General features: G+C 41.5%; 1 protein-coding gene across 2 annotated transcripts in view; it reads left to right on the top strand.

Annotated features, from left to right (window-relative positions):
- Positions 1–5,877: 5,877 nt before the first annotated feature.
- WNT2 (Wnt family member 2) overlaps positions 5,878–22,526 on the top strand; it is a 48,602-nt gene continuing 31,953 nt past the window's right edge. For both annotated transcript variants that reach the window (XR_001884547.1, XM_017867349.1), the window contains exons 1-3: positions 5,878–6,312; positions 8,413–8,639; positions 13,860–14,137. Coding sequence is in view for 1 of the 2 variants with exons in the window: in XM_017867349.1 (XP_017722838.1) it covers positions 6,230–6,312; positions 8,413–8,639; positions 13,860–14,137 (588 nt within the window). In the remaining variant the exon portion in view is untranslated. The remainder of the gene's footprint in view (positions 6,313–8,412; positions 8,640–13,859; positions 14,138–22,526) is intronic.

The raw sequence follows: 22,526 nt of genomic DNA, 5'->3' as shown, positions 1-22,526 counted from the left end.
TTTTTTTTTTTTTTTTTTTTTTTTTGTCTTAAAAAAACAAAACAAAACATGGAGGGTGGAGTTTTTTTTTTGGATAGCAAAAAAAGTACCATTGGAAAATCTTGATCCTGTCTAGGGTTGGCTTTAGACTTTATTCAGGCTGTTCTGTTTTCATTTTGCTCTTATTCATGCAATGTGGTTCTTATTCCAAAGGTTAAGTGAAGAAGAAGAAGCAAGAAAAGAGTTCCACTTCATTTGCAGAGGGTATTTTCACTGATTATAGATTTCTATGTGGATGTTTTTTTTCTTTTAGCATGTTATAGATGTCATTCCATTGTCTTCTGACTTCCATTGTTGCGGATTAAAAGCCAGGTGTAATTCATATTCTTGTTCTCCTATATTTAATATATCTTTTTCCTTTGGCTGCTTTAGAGATTTTTCATCTATGGCTTTAAATAGTTTGGTGTGTGCCAGTGTGATATGCTGAGTATTTATTCTTTTGGGGATTTTCCACCTTTCTTAGATTGGTAAATGTATGCTTCCCATCATCTGGGCCAAATTTGGGGCATTATTTCCAAAATATTTTTTTGCCCCATTTTCTTTCTGCTTTCTTTCTGGAATTCCATTTCAGAAAGTACAAATTTTGCAAATTAGATAATTGTACTAATGGGGTTTAGAATTTTCATTTCCTTCTTTTGGCTTCCATTTTTCTACTGTGATTCTCTATTTGTTCATTTTCCACTTGTTCATTCATTTTCCTTTAAATACCTGAACATATTTATCATAGTTACTTTAAAATTTCTTTCCTGCCAATTCCTCCTGTATCTGGGCCATGTCAGGATCAGTTTCTATTGACTGCTTTCTCTTCAGTATAGGTTACTTTTGTGTGTTTTTCACTTGTCTATATTTGTTTGTTGGGTTTGCTGTTTGGTTTGTTTAGAAACAGAGTCTTGCTATATTTCCCTGGGCTGGTTTTGAACTCCTGGGCTCACGTGATCCTCCCTTGTCAGCTTCCCAAGTGGCTGGGACTATAGACGTGCACCATCGTGTCCAGCCTATTAAATTTTTTATTGTTAATTATCCATTGTAGGGAGTCTGTATCATGTCGTTTTCTTTTAATGGGTGTTGTTTCATTCTTACAAATTTCCCTGGTCCTGTCTGATTTCATATTATTCTTTGTTACAGTTTGTGCTATGGAGGAACAAGATTTTGAATTTTGCTCTAAGACATGCTTTTTCGCCTGATTATTGCTTTTAAGGCAAGGCCTTTCTAGCATCTCAATTGAATCCCTGAAATGCTCAATGAGGTCTCTGCCCTGCTGTGATGGAACTCCAATGTCTCTCAACAATGCACTACATGTAGCAGGAATGCACTACATGTAGCAGGTAATCTCTGTTAGGCCTTGCAGAGTTTTGTCATGTCTATATTCAGCTTAGCTGTTGGCCAAAGACTGGTGGTGAATCTCCATGTAGACTTGTGGGGGAGTCTCTTTTCCATAACTACCTATCTTCAGAAATTTCAGCTGCTTCAACAACCCAAAACTCCAGTCTCTCCCCCGTTAACTGAAACTTCTGTCTTCCCTGTGTTCTACCTTCCTACATTCTAGAAAAACGTTTTTCTCTTCAGCAGAAAAATCTGGACAATTACAGGATAGTTGTGGAGCAAACCCAATATGTTTCCCTTCTCTCAAGGGTCACAGCCGTGTGGGGCCTACTGTCCAATACCTGAGAAGGAGAGCTACTCAGGTACTTGTTACTCTCTCATGGCTGGAAGCAAAAGACTTTGGTACATGTTAATTTAACGGCACAATGAGATTTAAATGATTGATACTATCACTTATCCTTTGGTTAGTGAGTGGCTATCTTAGGAGTTACTGCCTGAGGAAGAAGCCAGTTCAGACTGCAAAACAAATGACTATTTGGTTGAGAAGTAACTCTCCATTTTTATTTTTTATTTTTTTTTCTATTTTTTTATTATACTTTAAGTTCTAGGGTACATGTGCATAACGTGCAGGTTTGTGATACATATGTTACATTTGTGCCATGTTGGTGTGGTGCACCCGAATCAATCGTCAGCACGCACTCTAATCTATCACTTTATCAGGTATAACTCCATGCTATCCCTCCCGCTCACCCCCCATGATAGCCCCAGTGCATGTGAATGTCTCCCCTTCCCGATCCAAGTGACTCTCCATTGTTCATGTTCCCACCTATTGAGTGAGAAACATGCAGGTATTTGGTCTTTCTCCTGTTCTTGTGTAGTTTTGCTAAGCAAATGATGGTTTCCAGCTGCATCCACTGGTCCCTCACAAAGGACGCAACACTCATCCCTTTTGATGGCTGCATCAGTATTCCCATGTGTTATATGTGCCACATTTATCCTTAATCCAGTCTGTCACAGAATGGGACCAATTTGTGAGTTGATTCCAAGTCTAATTGCATAATTAGTGAATAGTGCCGCCCAAGATAAAACATACGTGTGCATGTGTCTTTTATAGCAGCGATGAATTTATACATCCTTTGTGACCTATATAATACCCAGTAGGGGATGGGCCTGGGTCATATAGGTACATCTAGTTCTTAGATCCTTGAGGTAATTATACTGTTTTTCCTATAATGGTGAACTCAGTTTTATAACAATCCACCAACATTGTAAAAGTGTTCCTATTTCTTCCACAATCCTCTCCAACCACCTGTTGTTTCCTGACTTTTTAATAGGCATAGGCCTGGGCAAGGCACTTCATGTCTAAACACCAAAAGCAACGGCAGCAAAAGCAAAAAATTGAAATGGGAATCTAATTAAACTAAAAGAGCTTTCTGCACAGCAAAAGAAACTACCATCAGACGTGAACAGGCCAACCCTACAGAATGGAGAGAAATTTTTGCAATATCATACTCATCTGACAAAGGGGCTCTAATATCCAGAACCTCACAAAGAACTCAAACAAATATACAAGAAAAAACAAACAACCCCATCAAAAAGTGGGCAAAGGATATGAACAGACATTTCTCAAAAGAAGACATTCATACAGACCAACAGACACATGAAAAATGCTCATCATCACTTGCAATCAAGGTAGAAATGACAAATCAAAACCGCACAATGAGATACCATCTCACACCAGTTAGAATGGCAATCATTAAAAAGTCAGGAAACTCTCCATTTTTAAAGGGTGGAGATGGCTCAGTAGTAAATAAGTTCTCTTACACTGCCCTGGGAGATTAGACAAACAATGGATCTAACTAAGAAAATAGACTGACTCATTTGGCTACAGTGCTATACTGAAGTTATAAGCAAACTAACATTAAGCTCCAGAAACAGAATTGGGTTCTGTATACTGTAAATGAATTTTACAGTCAATTCTGAGATTTCTCATTGAAGGAATCAAAAATCAGTTGTTTAAATTAATAAATCTAAAGACACTCTGACCCTTTCTTTCCTTACCTCATCATCTGCTATAGCTAGGCTGAAGTCATATGCAATTTACTTCATTACTTATTAACTCTTCTTTAGGATGGTAGTTTTGATTGTAAAAGAAGTAAGGTTTGCTGTAACCTTCTTTCCTCCTAACTTTCTTGAGCATTTCCTAACTATGTCTACTAGTGAACACCTTATCTTCAAAGTGAAGGGGTCCATTGAGAGAATAACTACAGACAAGGAGTGAGTAAAGGCCTTCTTGGCACGACAAGAAGTTATGCTGGAGCTAAGTAACGGTTCATAAGTGAAAGGGGTGGAGAATGGGAGGGAAATGGAATCACAGATCTGGAAGAGACAAGTCATTGAGTCCAGACGGCCTCTAGACAGGTCAGGAAGGGGTGTTTGGGTGGACCCTTTTTTCACATCTGGATTTAGCTTCACTCGAACATTTTCAGCCTTTTGCCTTTCTCCAAAACCAATTTCTTCTTGCGAGACATGTGGCACCCCTCCTCCTCCTGCCCCAGGATGAGGTCCTCTGGCGTGGATTTAATTAGTTTTTGGGGATGGTCCATTCCTTTTCCAGGAGGTCTGTTTCAGGTTTAGGTCATTCCATTGGCCTCACCATCAACTGAAGGGCAGGTCTCCTGGCCACTCACTAATTCCCTGGGCGGAGAGGAAGGGCCTGTAAGCTGATGGTCACATTCCATGTACTTCTAACACCCCTTAGCTGCGAGGACACGATGTGCTGAGATGGGTGGAACTTGAGTTGGAGTTTTTAGGTGGTTTCAAATCGTATTCTCCATGAGAGAATCATACAACTGCCTACCTTTCCCAACATACACATCTACACTCCTACTTTATTCACGGTAGAAGTGAAATTTTGGATTTTGGCAATGTTTATGTTTCCTGGGAGCCAACCACCTTTTCTTTCCCAAGTGTCTGGATTTACCTCAAGAAACTGCGGGACAAAGAAGGGTGGAGGTAAGCTTTAGTTTATTCCCCTGCTTCATGGGGGAAAGAGGTTTGTGAGCAGAAGCATGGAGGTACATGAGAGACATGTTGCTCTCCGGTGCCTATCATACCCTCTCCATGGCCGGCGTGCACACACGGCGAGCAGAAACTCTCCCCCGCCCCGCCGCCTGCCGCCGCATGCACCCTCCCTGCACCTCCCGCCCGACCGACGCAGACCGAACTTCCCTGGGTCGCGGCCCAGCGATACGGAGCGGCCCTGGCGAGGAGCCCTCTCTTCCCGAGTCGTGGGTGGCGCGGTGCTTGTTTCCCTCCCCTCCCTTTCCGGACCCAAACGGGGATGTATCTGGGTCAGCCTGGGAGGGGCCGGACCTGCCAGGGACCAGCGTGGGGGAAGGGGGTGGCGATGACAGCATCTTTCAGGTTTTTGGCGTCTCTGAGCTTCGCCTCATCCAGCCTCTCACCGCGCTAGCGGCCGGCGAGGGCTGACGCTCTGGCCAGCCCAGGCCCGAGGGTGGGCGGGAGAGAGGGAGAGCCCGTCCTTCCGATCTGGGCGGCACCCCCTCCCCCACGCCCTGCGAACAATTCGCCTCCCACACATACACACAGGCGCACACTCTATTCCCCAGAGCACGCTCCTCGGGCGGGCAGTGAGTCCCTCCACCCCAGGAAAAGAGCAATGGAACAGTTCACGGCCGCCACGAGTTCCTGGTCTTCCTTCCTTTCCGGTGATAAACGGCGCTGCTACAAGCCAGCTACTGCTCAAAATGCTCCACCCGCGGGCCCGAGCGGGGGTCCAGGTCCAGGACCGAGGGTCCCTTAACCTCCACAAGGCGCACAGGCTGAGCGCCCGGGCGGCGGGAGGTGCAAGGGCGCACACCCCCCCCCGCGAACGCCTGGCTGCCTCGGTTCCTCTCTATGTGTTCTTTTGCGCTCCGCAGCTCCGGAGAGGAGCTGGATGTGCGTAAAAACTGCATCTTTCCTGGGTACTTTGGCAGATACTGCTGGGTTAGGTCCCGAGGGTAATGTACCCTCCAAGTTCCCCTCCCTATGGGCTCTGTATATAAGCCCAGCACCAAGGAATCAAAGCCAACAGGTCATTTCGCTGAGGCCTGGCCCCTCCCTAATCTTGCCCTGCATAGACGCGGCAGCTCCAAATTTACAAGTGCTAGCCCTTCATCCCAGCGTCAGGGAGAGAAGCGAAGCAATGAGTTGAGAATCATCTCTGGATTCTTGTATCCCATGCATAGTAATCTCCTTATCCCCCGGCCCCCTTCCTCGTTGCCCCACATTGCACGCTCAGGGACTTGTTTGCCAGCGGATGGCCTCGGCAATCCGGAACGCGCGCTCCTAGAGCCCACGGATGCTCTTTGGCCCGGAGCTTCCCTAAAGGTGCCTGTATTCGCGTGTGCTCGTAACCATGCAGCGGTGTTCCCCCTTCCTGGCCTCACCTCATCCCCAGACATCTCTTGCCATCATTTCATGCACCCTTGTCTAAAACTCCGCGCTTCTCCCCACCCCCGCCAGGCGCAGCACCCCCTCCCTCGGCTGCGCCCGGAGGGGAGTAGAGCGGACAGGGGCGCGCGGGAGGCGCGCAGAGCTTTGGGGTTGCAGGCGCTCGCCGCGCCTGGGGAATTGGGCTGTGGGCGAGGCGGCCCGGGCTGGCCTTTATCGCTCGCCGGGCCCATCGTTTGAAACTTTATCAGCGAGCCTCGCCACTCGTCGCAGACGCGAGCGGGGGGCGGGGGCGCGGCGAGGCGCCGGCGGCCGTGACGAGGCGCTCCCGGAGCTGAGCGCTTCTGCTCTGGGCACGCATGGCGCCCGCACACGGAGTCTGACCTGATGCAGACGCAAGGGGGTTAATATGAACGCCCCTCTCGGTGGAATCTGGCTCTGGCTCCCTCTGCTCTTGACCTGGCTCACCCCCGAGGTCAACTCTTCATGGTGGTAAGTACACGCGCGCGACCGCGGGGGGATTTTGGAGATCGGAGTGGGGACCTCATTGGCCACACAGACCCTTCCTGACTGCGTTTCCCCGCGGCCGCAGCAGTCTCGGATTCTGGCCCGAACCCTGGCTACTGCCCTCTTATCGCCCCCATGGTGAGCCCCTTCTCTTTTCCGGGAAGATCATTTCAGCTTTGACAACTCCATAAAACCACATTCCCCCACCAAATGAGAGTTCCGATGTTTGGCTTATTTGGATCCAGCTGAGCGACAGCAAAATCAGCCAATTTCTTATCCTGTTGAGAGACGTGCTAGCCCGGTCTCCAGCTCTAGTACAGACGTGTGTGTGTGTGTGTGTGTGTGTGTGTAAATTCACCTTGAAAACTACAACCGCCTCCCCCGCCCCACCCCCCTCCCAAAACTGCCTCAAGGTAAATCGACGGGCCAATTCAGGCAGTCAGGAGTTGTAGAACCCAAAGCGTGTGATTTTGTATTATTTCCCGTCCTTCCACATTCCAGGTTCACCCCAGTGGGGCGGAAGAACATTTTGCTGCCTCCAGGTAGAGACTATGGCTTTAATGCAAAGCTACAACCCCGGGGTCTGTCTCTAAGATGTTACCCTGTTCACAACCGTCCCCGCAAAGAGTAACTTTGCTGCTTTCCTTTGTACTTTGGTCTGCAATTTACTTATTTTTGCATACTGATGGAATGTTGAACCATAACAGGTCGCTAAAAGTTCCAAAGGCAAATTCCCTCCCCATCTATAAACTGTTCTATAAACTGCCGACTTTCTAGTCTTGGAAAGAGATAGAGTTGATAGCCCTGTAATTTCCTTGCACCTAAAAGTTTCAGAACAGATATTAAAATATTGATTCAGAGAGACCCGTTATTGTGGGCTAATTTTTAAAGAATCTGGTAAGGGGTCTCAGCTCAATTACAGACTAGAGCAGGGAAATTTGTAGGAAGACACTGGAGCTCTTCAAAGGAGCAAGGCAATGCGCTGATGGGAAGAGGGCTTCAATTCCTTCCTAAGCCGGCTTTGAACAGGGAGGCGTTTAGCCTTGACATTGCTGACACAGGATCAAAGATTGATTTATCAGACTGACCATTTTTCAATAAAATGACTATTTCTGTTTCCATGGGTGTATAAACATTATTTATTGCTCAGGCTTTTTGTCATATTGTCTCTCAGCTGTCACTTAAATATATTTTTTGGAAGTCACAGCTGTAACGATTTTATGATCATATAAAATAATGAAAATACAAGAAAAAGACATTCTCCTTGTTTGATCGCTTCAAAAGACACCTATGGCAGCTTGGGTTATATAAAAGGTACCTTTCTAAACATTTCATGACTAATAGAGAACATCTGGGTAGAGATGATGATGTAATTTTTTGTTAAAGTTTCTTTTCAAAAAGTACTTTATGGAGCTATAACACTGTTTGATTCTTCCAAACATTTAGTGTCCTTAATAACAATAGAAAGAATTTTTTCCAAAGGATCTTTATAAAAGCCAAAAAGAGCTACAAAATGGAAATATTTAAAAGGCTCTTCAGTAAGGAAAGAACAGCCTGTCTGTGAGGAGAGTGTAACATCAGATACCAGCAGGTGTTGATTAGACAGATACAGACAGTTCTTAAGACATTCTGTCAAATAAATGGGAACGAAGAGCTTCTAAGGTCAGCTTCCCCCAAAGCCAAGTCCAGACACATTGTGTCACTGAGATCTGAACCTTCTTGAGAAAAGTCTTCCACACATTCTCCCTAAGACGCATTGCTTCTTACCCATCATTCATTCCCCCAGATGCCGACCTCACCTCTGTCCCCCCGCCCAGAGCATCATCTAGTGGACCTAGCTTCATGTCCAACAGAAGTCATCACAGCATTTTGGGGATAACTTCTGCAAGATCACTCACTATGCTTGCCTGCCTTGGCTGTTTCTCCACTACATTAAAAAGTAAAAACCCTTGCTTTCTAATATCACCAGAAGGATAAGGAATTCATATTTGAAAAATGCTTTGAACTCCTCAGTCTCCCAGGAACACCGAGTCAGGCCTCTCTGTTCACGTTGTCCTCACCTCTGTGTTGGTTTTTCCCTTATAGGTACATGAGAGCTACAGGTGGCTCCTCCAGGGTGATGTGCGATAATGTGCCAGGCCTGGTGAGCAGCCAGCGGCAGCTGTGTCACCGACATCCAGATGTGATGCGTGCCATTAGCCAGGGCGTGGCCGAGTGGACAGCGGAATGCCAGCACCAGTTCCGCCAGCACCGCTGGAATTGCAACACTCTGGACAGGGATCACAGCCTCTTTGGCAGGGTCCTACTCCGAAGTAAGTCTCCTGCCTTCACCCAGCCCTATGGCTCTCTACTCATGCACAGCTCCCTCACCCTGTCTTCAGAGACCCTGCTTATCTTCTATTGCATTTTCTTCCATCAGAAGTTTGTTCTGTTGGGCGTCATTGTCCCTGTTTTATAGGTGAGGACTAGAGAAATCAAGGAACATGTCTAGAGGCTTACAAGAGGTGAATTCAAAGGAAGAAGTAGAACCCCAGGTTGTTGTCTTTTCATTCTTTGCTCTGTCCATCACTTCAATACAGCACATCCTCCAGGTTCAGATTTTGTCTCTAAGAGACGAGAGAGAAGGAGCCACAAGTCTCTTTTGAATTTGTCCTTGTCTTTCTGGGGCTTCCTCCAGAAGAATTTGAGCAGAGCATCAGGATAGAATCTTCAAATCTTTTCTCAGCAAAAGATGATCAGCATTGCAAAAACGCCACGTAAGTGTTATTAAGAAGCAGAGACAAATCTCTACTCACCACTTTTCACCTTCCATTCAGCTACTCAACCTTGAGTCACTCTATGACTAAATTCAACATTTTTCCTCCCAACAGATTGTAAATTCTATAAGAGCAGAAACTAACCTATATTCCCTGCACCTTGTTTGGTGCCTTGTGTATTGCGGGCCCTGTCCATTCATTATGATGAATGAGTGGATAAACTTGTAGTGGGTACTTATTATTTTCCAGTTACATTTTAAGCAATAAGGATAGCTATGGGGGATAGAGGTGGGAAACATGAATACATAGAGGTTTTTTTCTTCCTTAACAGGAACCTTAAACATGTTCTAATTACATAGTAAACTTCTTAAAAGTTCTGAATATGGAAAATAGCTCACTAGCTAATGCACAATCAAAGAAAATTAATTGAAAATCATATTTTATTTTCAAATAATGCCTGTCTGCTAACCTGGCATTATTAGCATTCTCCAAGAACTACCACAGCCCATTTGCTATTAGAAAATCTGACTGATAACACAGCAGTTTATGTGCAAACCCCCAAAATAGGAAACTTTATACTTGTTTTTTGCCTACCCCCCCAATTCCTAAGAAAATCATCCGGACTGTGCACTTGGTAATGCTTAACAGAGGGTGTTTCTATCATGTAATCATCACAGCCCTAGGGTTTTATGAGGCCAAATGCATAACTGAATGTCTCTAAAATCCCCCAAGGGCGTAGTACTCTCATTCTTAGAGTATCCCTAAAGTTAATTTACTGCGATATTCTGCAATTTTATTCTCTAGTTTAAGAACTATATTCTTCTGCATTCCTTTTGGAGTTTCGATATGACATCGCGAATTTTTGAAAGGTTAATAATAAATTTCAGCTTCATGGAATTTTAAGACTTCACCTAGATTATCTCGCAGTGAATCAATTAAAGAAACTAGACCTTGTTAAAGAGAGTTTGCAAATATCTAGCACAAGTAATCTTTGGCTATATTATGCATGGCTTTCAGTGTTTAAAACGTATCAGGATTTTTTTTCAAAGTGCTTACAACCATTTTGCAATGATTTCAAATTAGATATGCATCTCATTTATAATACGATCATCTCTGGATCTAATAAGGTGTCTACATATTTGAATAAAACCTTTAGATCACATATCAAAGGAAGCAATATGGACGAGTGATCCTAAAGAAAATATTCCATCAAAGCTGGGGATTCTTTCATAAAATACTGTAACTTAATCTTAACGCTATTAGTTTCTTCAGAGCTGTAGAATTGCTGAGAGGAAGGAGGTTAGAACTAGAGGCAACAGCCAGGCTCACTCCTGTAATCCCAGCACTTTGGGAGACCGAGGTAGGCAGATCACTTGAGGCCAGGAGTTAGAGATCAGCCTGACCAACATGGTAAAACCCCATGGGTGTGGTGGTACATGCCCTTAATCCCAGCTACTTGGGAGGCTGAGGCATGAAAATCACTTGAACCTGGGAGGAGGAGGTTGCAGTGAGACAATATCTTGCTGCTGCATTCCAGCCTGGGTGACAGGACTGGAGGAAGCAGAACTAGTTTAACTTAGTCTAGGCCTCAGGTAAATAAGAGATTCTAACTCATACTTCCATCAGATTTTTTTTCAGATGAAGCAGGATACTTTGCCAAAGTACTCAGAATTTAAACCAGTCATGCTACACAATTTCTTTCCATTCTTCACAGAAGGCCAGGTTCCCTCTCAAACATTTATGCAAACTATTATGACTGTCAGTGATGATTTTGTGTTGGTTATGGGAGGGCTGAATTTGGCCTAAAGCAGCTCATCTTGGAAATAATCAAGAAATTCCAATGAAGCTATCCAAAGATTTCTACAATTAGTTGCTTAGAGAGAAAGTTACATCCTAGAGTTGTGGACATCTAAATATGCTCATAGATGAACAGGAAAGGCAGCAGGCAAGACCATTTATAAGAAGAACATAAAATTACCAAAATGTCCCATGGTCATAGAGAAATGGAGAAAATTTGCCTATTTGGCTTTAAAGAGTCAGAGTAAGACAGAACAATTTTGAGAAACATTTGTAATTTACTCATTCAACAGACAGTTACCAGTCACAGGCAGAGAAACAAGGACAGAACTAGCAAATCTAAAAATATCCCTGCAAGAATGCACCTCCAAAATTCTAGAATTAGCCTTAGAAAACACAAAGGTAATTAGGTCTCATCCTTATAAATATTTTTTTATAAAGCAAATACTTTAAAGAGAGTCAAACAACCCATAACCTTCAAGAAACCCTAGCTTCTAGAGTTTTGCCTTCCTAGGTAACAATCTCTCTACCCCAAATAAAAACTATGCCTATGTGCTTAGTAGACATTGCTTGATTTATCTCCATACAAAAATTAGAGAAAATTCAATAGCAACACATTAGGAAATATAGATGTCACCACTTAGATTTGGATTTTGTTTCATTTTGTGATAGCTTTAAAAAGAATCTTTCTAAGAAGAAGCCCAAGATCAAAAATTTGTTTTGTTACAAAGCCAGCTCTTGAAATGTGCTACTACTTCACACATAACGTTTTAGTGATTCATCTAAACACTTAACTGAAAACATCATAGGGCTGTATCTACATGGTACCAAACCATCTGGAGGTAAAATGAAAACCAGTCAATGTGCTAAATTTTAATTTAAATAAAGGAACATCTAGCTATTTAGTAATGTGTTTGAATAATAAATGACAAATATTTAGAAAAGTCATATTTTTGCTTTAGAAATTATTTCTGAAATGAAGCAGATTGTGATTTGTTTTCTTTCAGTCAACAAGTTAATGTAATTGTTTCCAAGTTATACCAGGATGAATTCTGCACCTAGACAATTTATATCTCTTGTTGCTTTCAAAATACTGTCTGGTTACCTGATATACTATCATCCCCATCTTCCATGCCTTGCCCGTAACAGACCACCTCATAAAATGTCTCTTCTTTCTCCTTAAAAAATAAGACTAGTGCCACATACTTAAGCTTTAGGGAATTTCCTCCTCTATGTGATCTCTCTAAACATGGGCACTGGCTTCTAAATCCCAAACGAAGCTTTAGAAGATAAATGGGGTAACTATGGAAAAGGTATTTTCCTAAACTATAAAATGGATATAATAAAAGTTTCGTTTATCTGAAAGCCACTACCTGAGATTAAGTCACATTAGCATGTATTAGTCACCTTCTTTTACAAAACATCTCAATTCCACTTAGAATATCTGTGATCGCTATAGTATAAGCTGGGACTCTTTAAAATAGCTCTCATAACCATCATATTTCCCTCTGGAGAGGACTACCTGCTACCTATGGCGAATAGTCATATAATTGATTTTACCTAACTACAGGGCATGATTGATTCCTTTTTTGATGGTTCGAGGTTTGAGGGGTAAATATTTTCTGAAGGCTGAGGTAAGTGCCATTTAATATGGTGTAGATATGTTTTCCTGATTTTTAATAATGAGACTAGCAGAGCAAATATTGCAAGGGATGTATAATAAATTTTAACACTGAATAACAAACGGAAACAAGCAAGGCTTCAATGCGAAAAGGTGGTTTGCTCTCCCAGCTGTGTGGTTCAAAAAGTCACACTCCTCTTGACATATCGAATCACCGAATGGTTCTCTGTTTTCTGCCTTGCATTGGCATTAGGTTGTCCAGCTTCTATTTTGATTGTTAATATATTTGCTGCAGCAACCATTAATAAAAGGGCATGCTAATAACAATGAAATACAGCTCCACTTGAAAAATGAGGTGCACACGGACCCCAAAGAGCCTTATATCTGTCACTATACCACAACACCGTGTTATGAGTTACTACAGATTATTAAAATAATTTAATGTAGTTATTGCACTGAAATATGTACCTTTCAGCCTGTAAGTGAAAGTAGCCTGTGCTCTAATAAAGAACAATTCTAAGAAAGCACCCCAAAGGGTTCTTGCCCAAGTCGAATTATAGGCGGTAAATTTGTTTCCTTCCAGAAAAACCAAAGAAAAACTTTTCACTGTCTTTTACCCAATACCAGTGATTAGTGCAGGTGTTCCAGAAGAAAGTAAATTCACCTTAATAGTTAGACATATAGTATGTAACTCAAGGATATTGCATATTGCCTTCAGCAATCTCTCAATTACTTATGAAAGTCAATGCCAAGCCAAAGCTCTCCCGTGTTAATGCAAGGGGCTGGTTACTGTCAGAATTCTCTTCCCACCTTAGTCCCTAGATTTCTTTGAATTCAGTATTTCATTCTCAATAATTTAAATGCATATGAGTATCTTCAGTAAGTCCTGGAGGTTTGGAAGGATTTTTTGAGGAAAGCTATGGTGCCATGAGTTCCCAACTATATTGTGGAATGATAGAATTGTAGCATTCAGACTGTAAAGTAAAGTAAAAGGCCTAGAGATGCTATGCTCCTCTCTTCTAGGACATCTAGAGCTCTCTGTTGAAACAGGGCAAGCCTGTGTTTGAGACTAATGTGAAGCCAGGAGCTGGGCAAGGCCATCTTTTTCTTTGATACTCCTTATTTAAGAAGAGCTGCCATATAGATATCTAAATTGACAAAAACCTACATTAGATGGAGATGATTCATATTAAAGAAAGAGCCCAGGCTCTGGAAAAGAACCCTTCAAGAATATCAGTACCTTGTTGTCTAGTGGCAAAGGCTGTCTGAAACAGAGCAAGTACTAAACAATTATCATATGAAAGTTATTCAGAAATAGTGCTACTGGACCACTTTTAAGAAAAGCATTTTTGTTTCAGGTAGTCGGGAATCTGCCTTTGTTTATGCCATCTCCTCAGCTGGAGTTGTATTTGCCATCACCAGGGCCTGTAGCCAAGGAGAAGTAAAATCTTGTTCCTGTGATCCAAAGAAGATGGGAAGCGCCAAGGACAGCAAGGGCATTTTTGATTGGGGTGGCTGCAGTGATAACATTGACTATGGGATCAAATTTGCCCGTGCATTCGTGGATGCCAAGGAAAGGAAAGGAAAGGATGCCAGAGCCCTGATGAATCTTCATAACAACAGAGCTGGCAGGAAGGTATGGAAATGCAACGGTGCTCATTTTGTAGGCTGCATGGCTTTATAAACCACTTAGGCAGAGCTTATCTTAAACTTTCCTAGAATTGATAAAATGCTGTGTAGTCACAACTCCCTACTATCCGCTAGCCATTAGCTGTTTGTTCTGAAGAATACCAACAACTAGGTTGAAATATTCCCACCCACACTCCACCTTCCTACAGCTAGTTGAAGGAGTCCACCCATTGCGTTTGGCATTGTGTTGATTCGAGTCTTTTATGGTCCCTCTGGACACTAATCATTTAAGCAGAAGATACAATCTGTGGGTTAGGATAGTGCTTCATCCTACATAGCAACGGCACATTGAATGCTTATATCTAAGGGATGTAAAGATCCAGAGCATCTTTTCTTATATGTATCATGAAAACAACTCACCAAGCATGATTCGTTGGCTTCTTCTAGATTTAGGGATGCCCTCTTTTGGAACCTGACCCAAGTCTCACTCATAAAAGCCCCACCTTATTGTTTCTGGTGCTGGATAAGTAAGTGGACCAGGGGAAGACATGATCCCCAAAGGGTATTCTGTCCCCTTCTCCTCTAGACCTGATTAACTTCCTGGGCTCCAGTCAGTGTTCCCCCTCTAACCACCATTTGTTAAATGAGGAAACTGAGGCCCTCAAGGTACTCAAGGTCACAAGGAAATTAGTAGAAAGGACTAGAAAGTCAGGTTTCAACACCTAGTCCAGGGGTGCTTTACCTGAGGATTAAACCATTTCAATGCCAATGTTCTGACCCATTGATGACCCATGTCTTTTGGGATGGTGGTACGACCAGAATAACTAGAGAATGTAATGCTGTACTTGATACTTTTGTGTGGAAAGCATTAACTGGCTGGGTTAATCAAATATTTGTTCAGAACTATTCTAGAATAATCTAATTGCCAATAGGAAGAGATAACCATAATTTGTCTTTTATCACCACAACATAAAAATGTGTTTGATATTAATATATAAAGAAAAATCAGCATAAAATTGAACGGTCCCTGGAGGGGCTTTAATAGGAAAAATAATAGAAAAGAATGGATGAAAACCCCCTTACTAGGCTCCTGGAGAGAACAAATCTCATTTAAAGGAAGTTGGAAGGAAAGAACTCTTGCTTAGCACATGGTATAACATGAGTGTGACCTGAACTGTTTACAAATAGTACCTTTCTTGAACTTTAAAAATCAACATTCCTAATTTTCATGAATTTATGAACTTACAGTCGCTACTGCCAAGAAAATAGACTATGGTTTTGCAATCCTACAACTATTGGTAATTACCGTTTGTGCAATGATTTGGATAAAAAAATTTACACTGACCTTTGTCTTAACATTGATAGTGCATGTATAAGTTATAAAGTGTGGTGTCTTTGATAGGAGTGTGCTGCTTAATTGTTCAAACAGGGTATATGGTTAGATTTCTCTATTTGGAAAGATAAAAGCATATGGTCAGATGTTGTATCCAAAAGAACATTGACTTATCAAAATAAATATTAATTTCACTAAATAGGTCATTAGATATTGAATGTTTCAACTCTTCAAGACAATAGATCATACCTATTATATTTTAGGCCCTGAATAAACACAACTTTTAATGTAAATCACATGATTCTTCACCATGTAGAGGTGAACAGCTGTCAGGCCTCAGATATTCTCCTGCCTGCTCTGCAAAACTTAGGAGGCTACTTTTGATTGGAATAAAAGTGCACACGCCGACTTTTTAAAATGTGGCTTTAATTAATGGTGGGTGGGCAGACTTTTTCAAGGAGATGCATGATGTCAGTGAATATGAACTTTAATGAGAGTAAATGTATTGAGATAAACATGCGTCTCTAATTCTCTTCTTGCGGTCATTAGACCCCCAGTCTCTACTACCGCTTCGTACTAGCAGAAGGTCTGTGGAATCAAAATGAGAACAGGCTGGGCTTGTGTTTGAAGGCAGGCCTCCTGAGCTAAGCCTCCAACTGGCTTGGCTCTAAGTCTCTAGAAAGCCCCCACCTCCCAGGGCTGACGGTAACGTCGGTCCACTTTGTTTCTTCTTCTCTGTGCTTTTCAGTATTTTCCAAATTGGCCAATATGAACATCTACTTTTTAAACTGGGAGAGGTAGGGGAGAGCAACATATTTTATTTTTATAAAACCATCTATTCTGAGATTGTTCTGTTTAGCTAATGTTAAAAGTCAGAATTCATCACTGCCATTCACCACGGGCCTTAATTTTTCCCCAATATTTGAACAATTTATTTATTATAGCAGTTGGTTAGAGCACCCTCATGTGTCTCTGTACTGTAATATCATTTTAGATCCTCTGTGCTGTATCATTTATTTTAATCACAGTTTCAGCAGAATTTATAATGATTTTTTTCTTCCATGTTTACTTGAATGCTCATCCTTGATTGAGTCTAGTTTTCCACCTCCAATTAGGACTATGAATAAGTACCAAAAAGATAAGCCTGTCTTGTTCAAAACAAATATTTTATCAAGAAGGAAATTCTATAGCATCCTTCAGCAGCTCTGTTTAGGTCTAAAGAAGCCATGCTATAAAATCTTCCAAATTATATTTTAAGATACCTTTAGGTAAATTACATGCAAAAGGTCAACATCTGCCATTTATTTCCTTTAACGAGCCTGCAAACAAGCACTTTTTAAATTTGTCCACTCTTCCAGCCTGGGCAACATGGTGAAACCCTGTCTCTACAGAAAAATACAAAAAATTAGCCAGGTGTGGTAGTGCTACTACCACAGCTATTCAGCTACTATTCCCAGCTACTCAAGAGGCTGAGGTGGGAGGATCACGTGAGCCAAGGAGGTTGAGGCTGCAGTGAGTCTTGATCGCACCACAGCGTTCCAGCCTGGGTGACAGCACGAGACCCTGTCTCAAAAAAACAAAATAAACAAACAAAAAAGTTAGTTCACTGTTTCTTCTAAGATGAAATAATGAAATAATCACAACTTCTTTAAATATTCCTAAGGGAATCTGTATCAAAATAACTCATGTTTCCAATCTTACTGCCCTTCCATCGCTCTGAAAGTTTCTGTAAGAGTAAGAATTTCCATAAGAATAAGAGGAATTCCATAAAAATGCTTTCCCTAAAAGGTGCCTCTAACTGAAAAATAGAAAAGAATATGGGACTTCAAATCAGATGCACCTTGGTTTTAATCTTACAATATCAGTGACTTTGCTCACTGAATCTGCTTTTCCTCATGTATGAAAGGGCATTTTGTGGTGCTACAGGAAGACAAGTGTAAGGCAGATAGCATAGAACCTGGCATGTAATAGATGCTTAATAAAAATTCTTTTCCCTTCTGTGAAGTTAAGATTATTTGTAAGTCAGGTAACAGAGCTAGGCAGAAGTCCATCCACCTGGAATTATTATTTAGGATTCAATCTGATCACTCCATCTATCCATAGAGTCATCTTCTATTCAGTTAACATACTTATAAAACCAGACATATAGTATTTTTCAATTTACAAAATACTGTCAAATGTTTTATAATTTGATCTTTCCAAAACTTCTGTAGGAATAAAAACGAGCATTCATATTTCTACTTTTCAGATGAGAAACTGGGCCTGAGAGAGATAGAGAGACTAAACCAGGGTCATAGAATCACGGAGTACTAGATCCTGGGAGTTCACATCCGCCCCTGTTCTCCCATGTGCCCTTATCTACATTTCCATATTGCCTTTGTTGAATATTTCTGAGAAAACAAACAATATTTCTATATGTACAGGGGAAAATCCAGTAAACTACCCTTGAAAGGTAGTTTACTGTTGTTTTTTTTCCTTTGTGTGTGTCTTCACACATTTTCTAAAATGAATGTGTATCGGTTTTTAATGGCAAGGAAGAGTTGTTTTAAGTGCTGAAAACCTAACAGCCAGTCATTGTGAGCACACCCAAACCAACTTAACCTTTTTGGAGGATTCACAAAATTTCAACAAACGGCACTGCAACATTCAGAGCTCTGTTCTTGTATTTTGGGACTAACTTTGGTTCGACAGATATTAAGGAATTACTTTGGGAAAGGCATCAGTTTTGGTACTAAATCAGTGTGGAAAAGAATAAAACAAAGCAGCCCCTGACCATAAGAAACTAAATTTTAGTCAAGGAGACAAGTGTAATACAATTGCAAGGCAAGGAATGCTATGTGGTATAATAACATAATCAGCCACACGGCCAGTTAGCTGAGGAGATAATGGTTGTATCAAAAAAAGAACTGGGTGTTTGAGCTGGAGATAAAAGATTTCCCATGGTTGAGATAGGGAAAGCACTTTCCAGGATGAAGGGACTTCAAGACAAAGACAGATATTGGAGCAGGAAGTGTATCATAAAGTTGAGGAATACAAGAACTCTAGGGTGGAGTTCAAGACTGAGAGTTCATGGGAACTGAGGCTGACAATTTGAGTCCCAGCCAGATCTGGAGTCCTTTCTTCCTTCCTTCCTTCCTTCCTTCCCTCCCTCCCCTCCCTCCCTCCCTCCCATCCCTCCCTCCCTTCCTTCCTCCCTCCTCCCTCCTCCCTCCCTCCTTCCTTCCTCCCTCCCTCCTTCCCTCCTCCTTCCCTCCTACCTCCCTCCCTCCCTCTTCTTCCATCCCGCCTCCCTCCCTCCTCCTCCCTCCCTCCACTCCCTCTTCCTTCCGTCCTCCTCCCTCCCTCCTCACCTCCCCCTCCCTCCCTCCCTCCCTCCTCCCTCCCTCCCTCCTTCCTTCCTTCCATTCCTTCTTCCTTCCTTCCTTCTTCCTTTCTTCCTTTCTTCCTTTATTTATTTTGAGACAGGGTCTCACTTTGTTACCCAGGCTGCAGTTGGCACAATCTCGGCTCACTGCAGCCTGGACCTCCTGGGCTCAAGCGATCCTCCCACCTCAGTCTCAGTATTTGGGACTACAGGCACATGCCACCATGCCTGACTAATTTTGGGTGCCTTTTGCTTGTTTGTTTGTTTTTCGGTAGAGATGAGGTTTTGCCATGTTGCCCAGGCTGTGTCGAACTCCTGGGCTCAATGGATCTGCCCAAGTTGTCCTCTCAAAGTGCTAGGATTACAGGCCTTGAGCCACGGCACCCGGCCTGGAGAGTCTCAAATACTGTGCGGAGACATTTGGATGCCACCGGAAAGACAAGAGGAAGGCATTGAACAGTAGGAGAGAAAGTTAAATACTTAAGTTTAATTTTCATGCATTTGTTAATTTCTCTAGAATCCACTTCGATAGAGTGATAGCTATCAAAGTTCAAACCTTCTGTAATATGTTTGAATTCATGACTTAAAAAATTAACTGGGCAAGGTGGCATGCACCTGTAATCCCAGCTACTGGGGAGACTGAGGTGGGAGGATCACTTAAGCTCAGGCGTTTGAGACCAGCTTGGGCAACATAGTGAGATCCCACATCAAAAAAACAGATTTACTAGGAAAATTGTGAGAAATTTGTCTCTCTTTGAATTTTATTTTTAGCCTTAAATATACATATAAGTACTGATATAGTAAGCTTCTGGGTGTTTATTAATATTAAAAAATTAGCATATGGCAACTGTGTCGATATTTACATTTTCAACATGGTAGTTAATGTCATGATTGGCTACTCTACTCATTGGGAGCTCTTAGTTTAGGAGTTCTTGACTGAGGCATTATGGAGGATAAGGCCCTGGAATCAGAAAACTGGCTCTAATACTTGAGCAAAATCTTGCACAAGTTACCAAACCAGGGTTGCCATATAAAATAAAATACATACGCATATACACCAGGTGGTAAGCAAGCCTCAGGAGTAGGTACCATTATGATACACAGTTTGCATATGAAGAGACTGAGGTTTAGCAGGGTGGCCAGAATCAGCAAATAAATTGAATGTATTTGCTCACTGAAATCATCTAAAATTCAAACTTGACTTGGCATCCTGTATTTTCTATGGAGAAGCACAGAGGGTGAGGGGGTCCAAAATTTCTAGTTCCACTCACCATCCAAACAAGCACCACCCAAGGTGAGTGCTGCGGAGCACTAGGGCCTGCCCCTGAGCATGAGCATGGCCTACTGGGCGTTGGGACAGACCAGATACTTCTAAGTTCCACCTTCAGAAAGTGCCTTCAAAGTAAACAGAAATGGATATTGTACTACATGTAAGTAAAACCTTACAAGCAAGCAAATCCAAATTCTAATAAAGACTTTTAAAAAGACGTTTTTTTTTTTGAGACCTGTCACCCAGGCTGGAGTGTGCAGTGGTGCAATCATGACTCACTGCACAAGGCTCAAGTGATCCTCCCACCTCAGCCTCCCAAGCAGCTCAGACCACAGGCATATGTCACTGTGCTCGACTAATTTCTCTTTTTCTTTTCTTTTTTTTTTTTTTTATGTTTTGTAAAGATAGGGTCTTACTATGTTGCCCAGGGTGGTCTGAAACTCCTGGGCCCAAGTGATTCTCCTGCCATGGCCTCCCAAAGTGCTAGAATTACAGGCATGAGCCACTGTGTTTGGCCGAGACTTTAAAAAATGGATCCCTTGATGCCATTTAAAATAAATAATAATAAATGAATAATGGGTGTGACCTAAGAGAACTGGGGCATGATGACAAAGAAATCCTACTCTTAGACAGTAGGGAATATCAATAGGAAAGAAAATGCCAAAGCCATACTGAACTGCAGAGCCACGTTGCTTTAACCTCCTATTCATCCTGACCCTCCCTTCAACAATCTTGAGCATCTTTATGGGGTATAAATTTCACCTAGTAGGTATTTGTTTACTTACTGGTCTCCTTAGTTCATAAAATGAAAAGCATTTTTAAAAGTTAGATCAGTTCTGCCAGCCTCACCTCTGTCTTGTTGGACCCCAAAATAATATGTGCTTGATATTAGAGATCTTTATTTATCATATGAATCAAAAACTAACCAGAAGTCAAGTCCCAAGACAGGGAATAACTCTTAACAAAATTGTTACAGCTCCATGTAAAGTTCTATTATTAGTGGAAAATGTTTTTTAGACTTGCCTCATTAGTCAATAAGAATTATTATATATATGGTTAGTCAATGGTAATGTTCTTGAATTCCACAAATGTAAATTCTACACCTTATATTTTCTAGCTAAGCCCACCCACAGTCACTGCTTTTAAAGAATGACAGTGCTCAAGAATCACAATGTCTTATTAAGTTAATAAATGTTTGCATAAGCAAATCAACTGCACAGGTTTTTAATAAATATATTTTTTCTTAGTTCCAGAGTGTGTATGTTTAAAAGGTATGAGTTGGCCCAATTTTCAGTAACTTCTATCTTAGAGATGTGGACCTGTCAAAAGGATTTAATTGTTAATAAATGTACTTGGCTTCAAGCCAGCATCTGAAAATTAAATGATATGTTTTTAATGAGAGTTTCCCTCAGGAAAACTGATATAGATCCAGAAATATATTACTGACTTTGTAGAATATGCCCAACTAAAACGTGAAGTACTAACACTTCTCCAAATGCTCAAGTTTAACTAAATAATTTAGTGAAGACAGTATATGGAGACCTAAAATAAATTCTAACTAGGATTTCTAAGACAAGTTGTTAAGTTGGCAAATATTTCACACAGCATAAAATGGACTGCCTTCTTTCTGATAGGAAGAAAATCAGTATGGCATGACATAGGGTTCATAAACTTTGCAAAATGCAGGTACCTACAAGAAAAAAATTCTCATGTTCTGCAAAGAAGTTTTACAAAGACACTGTAAGGGCTGCTTGGACTCAGTCTTCAGAACTGACTTAAGAACCAAAACTTCCTTAGGAGAAGTTTGTCTTTATAACTGGCAATATAATTCCTTTTAGACTATAATTAGATATGCAAACACTAAGTGTAAAAGCTTATAGAACTCACCGAATCCAAGGAACATGAGCCCCAGAGATTGGCAAACCCTAATATGAAAAACACCAGCAGAGTGATGTCGACTTTGGTGTCAGACAGACTTGGCTTATATCCTGCCTGCCTGGGTTATCTCACTTACTGCCTGTGAGATCTAGGGCAAGCTCCTCTACTCCTGGGTGTTTCAACATCCTTATCTATAAAATGGGATAATAATAGTATATATCTTATGTGGTAGTGTGGACTAAATAAAATAGTGAATATAAAGTGCTCGGCATGGTTTGCTATATGGTAAGAACTTAATGAATGTGATGCCTCAGTATTATACTCCGACACAAAGTTAGAGCAGAGAAATGTAAAATAGAATTGTTCTAGCCTATGCAATGCATGTATTTTCTTCTTCCATAGCCTTTTTTTTTTTTTTTAACAGACTTCCGCATCTGGTATAGAATGCTAATATCTAGAAGTTTGTTTAAAAGAAAAAAGAACTTTAAAAAATAGAAGTTTCTTAAATTTTAAAATTAGAAAATAGTCTCTGCAGGTCAAAGGCTTAAAAT

Source organism: Rhinopithecus bieti, unplaced genomic scaffold (genome assembly GCF_001698545.2).
Source record: "Rhinopithecus bieti isolate Rb0 unplaced genomic scaffold, ASM169854v2 scaffold_3858, whole genome shotgun sequence".
Lineage (NCBI taxonomy): Eukaryota > Metazoa > Chordata > Mammalia > Primates > Cercopithecidae > Rhinopithecus > Rhinopithecus bieti.
Note: the sequence above shows the minus strand (reverse complement) of the source record. Positions and strands in the feature narration are given on the sequence as shown.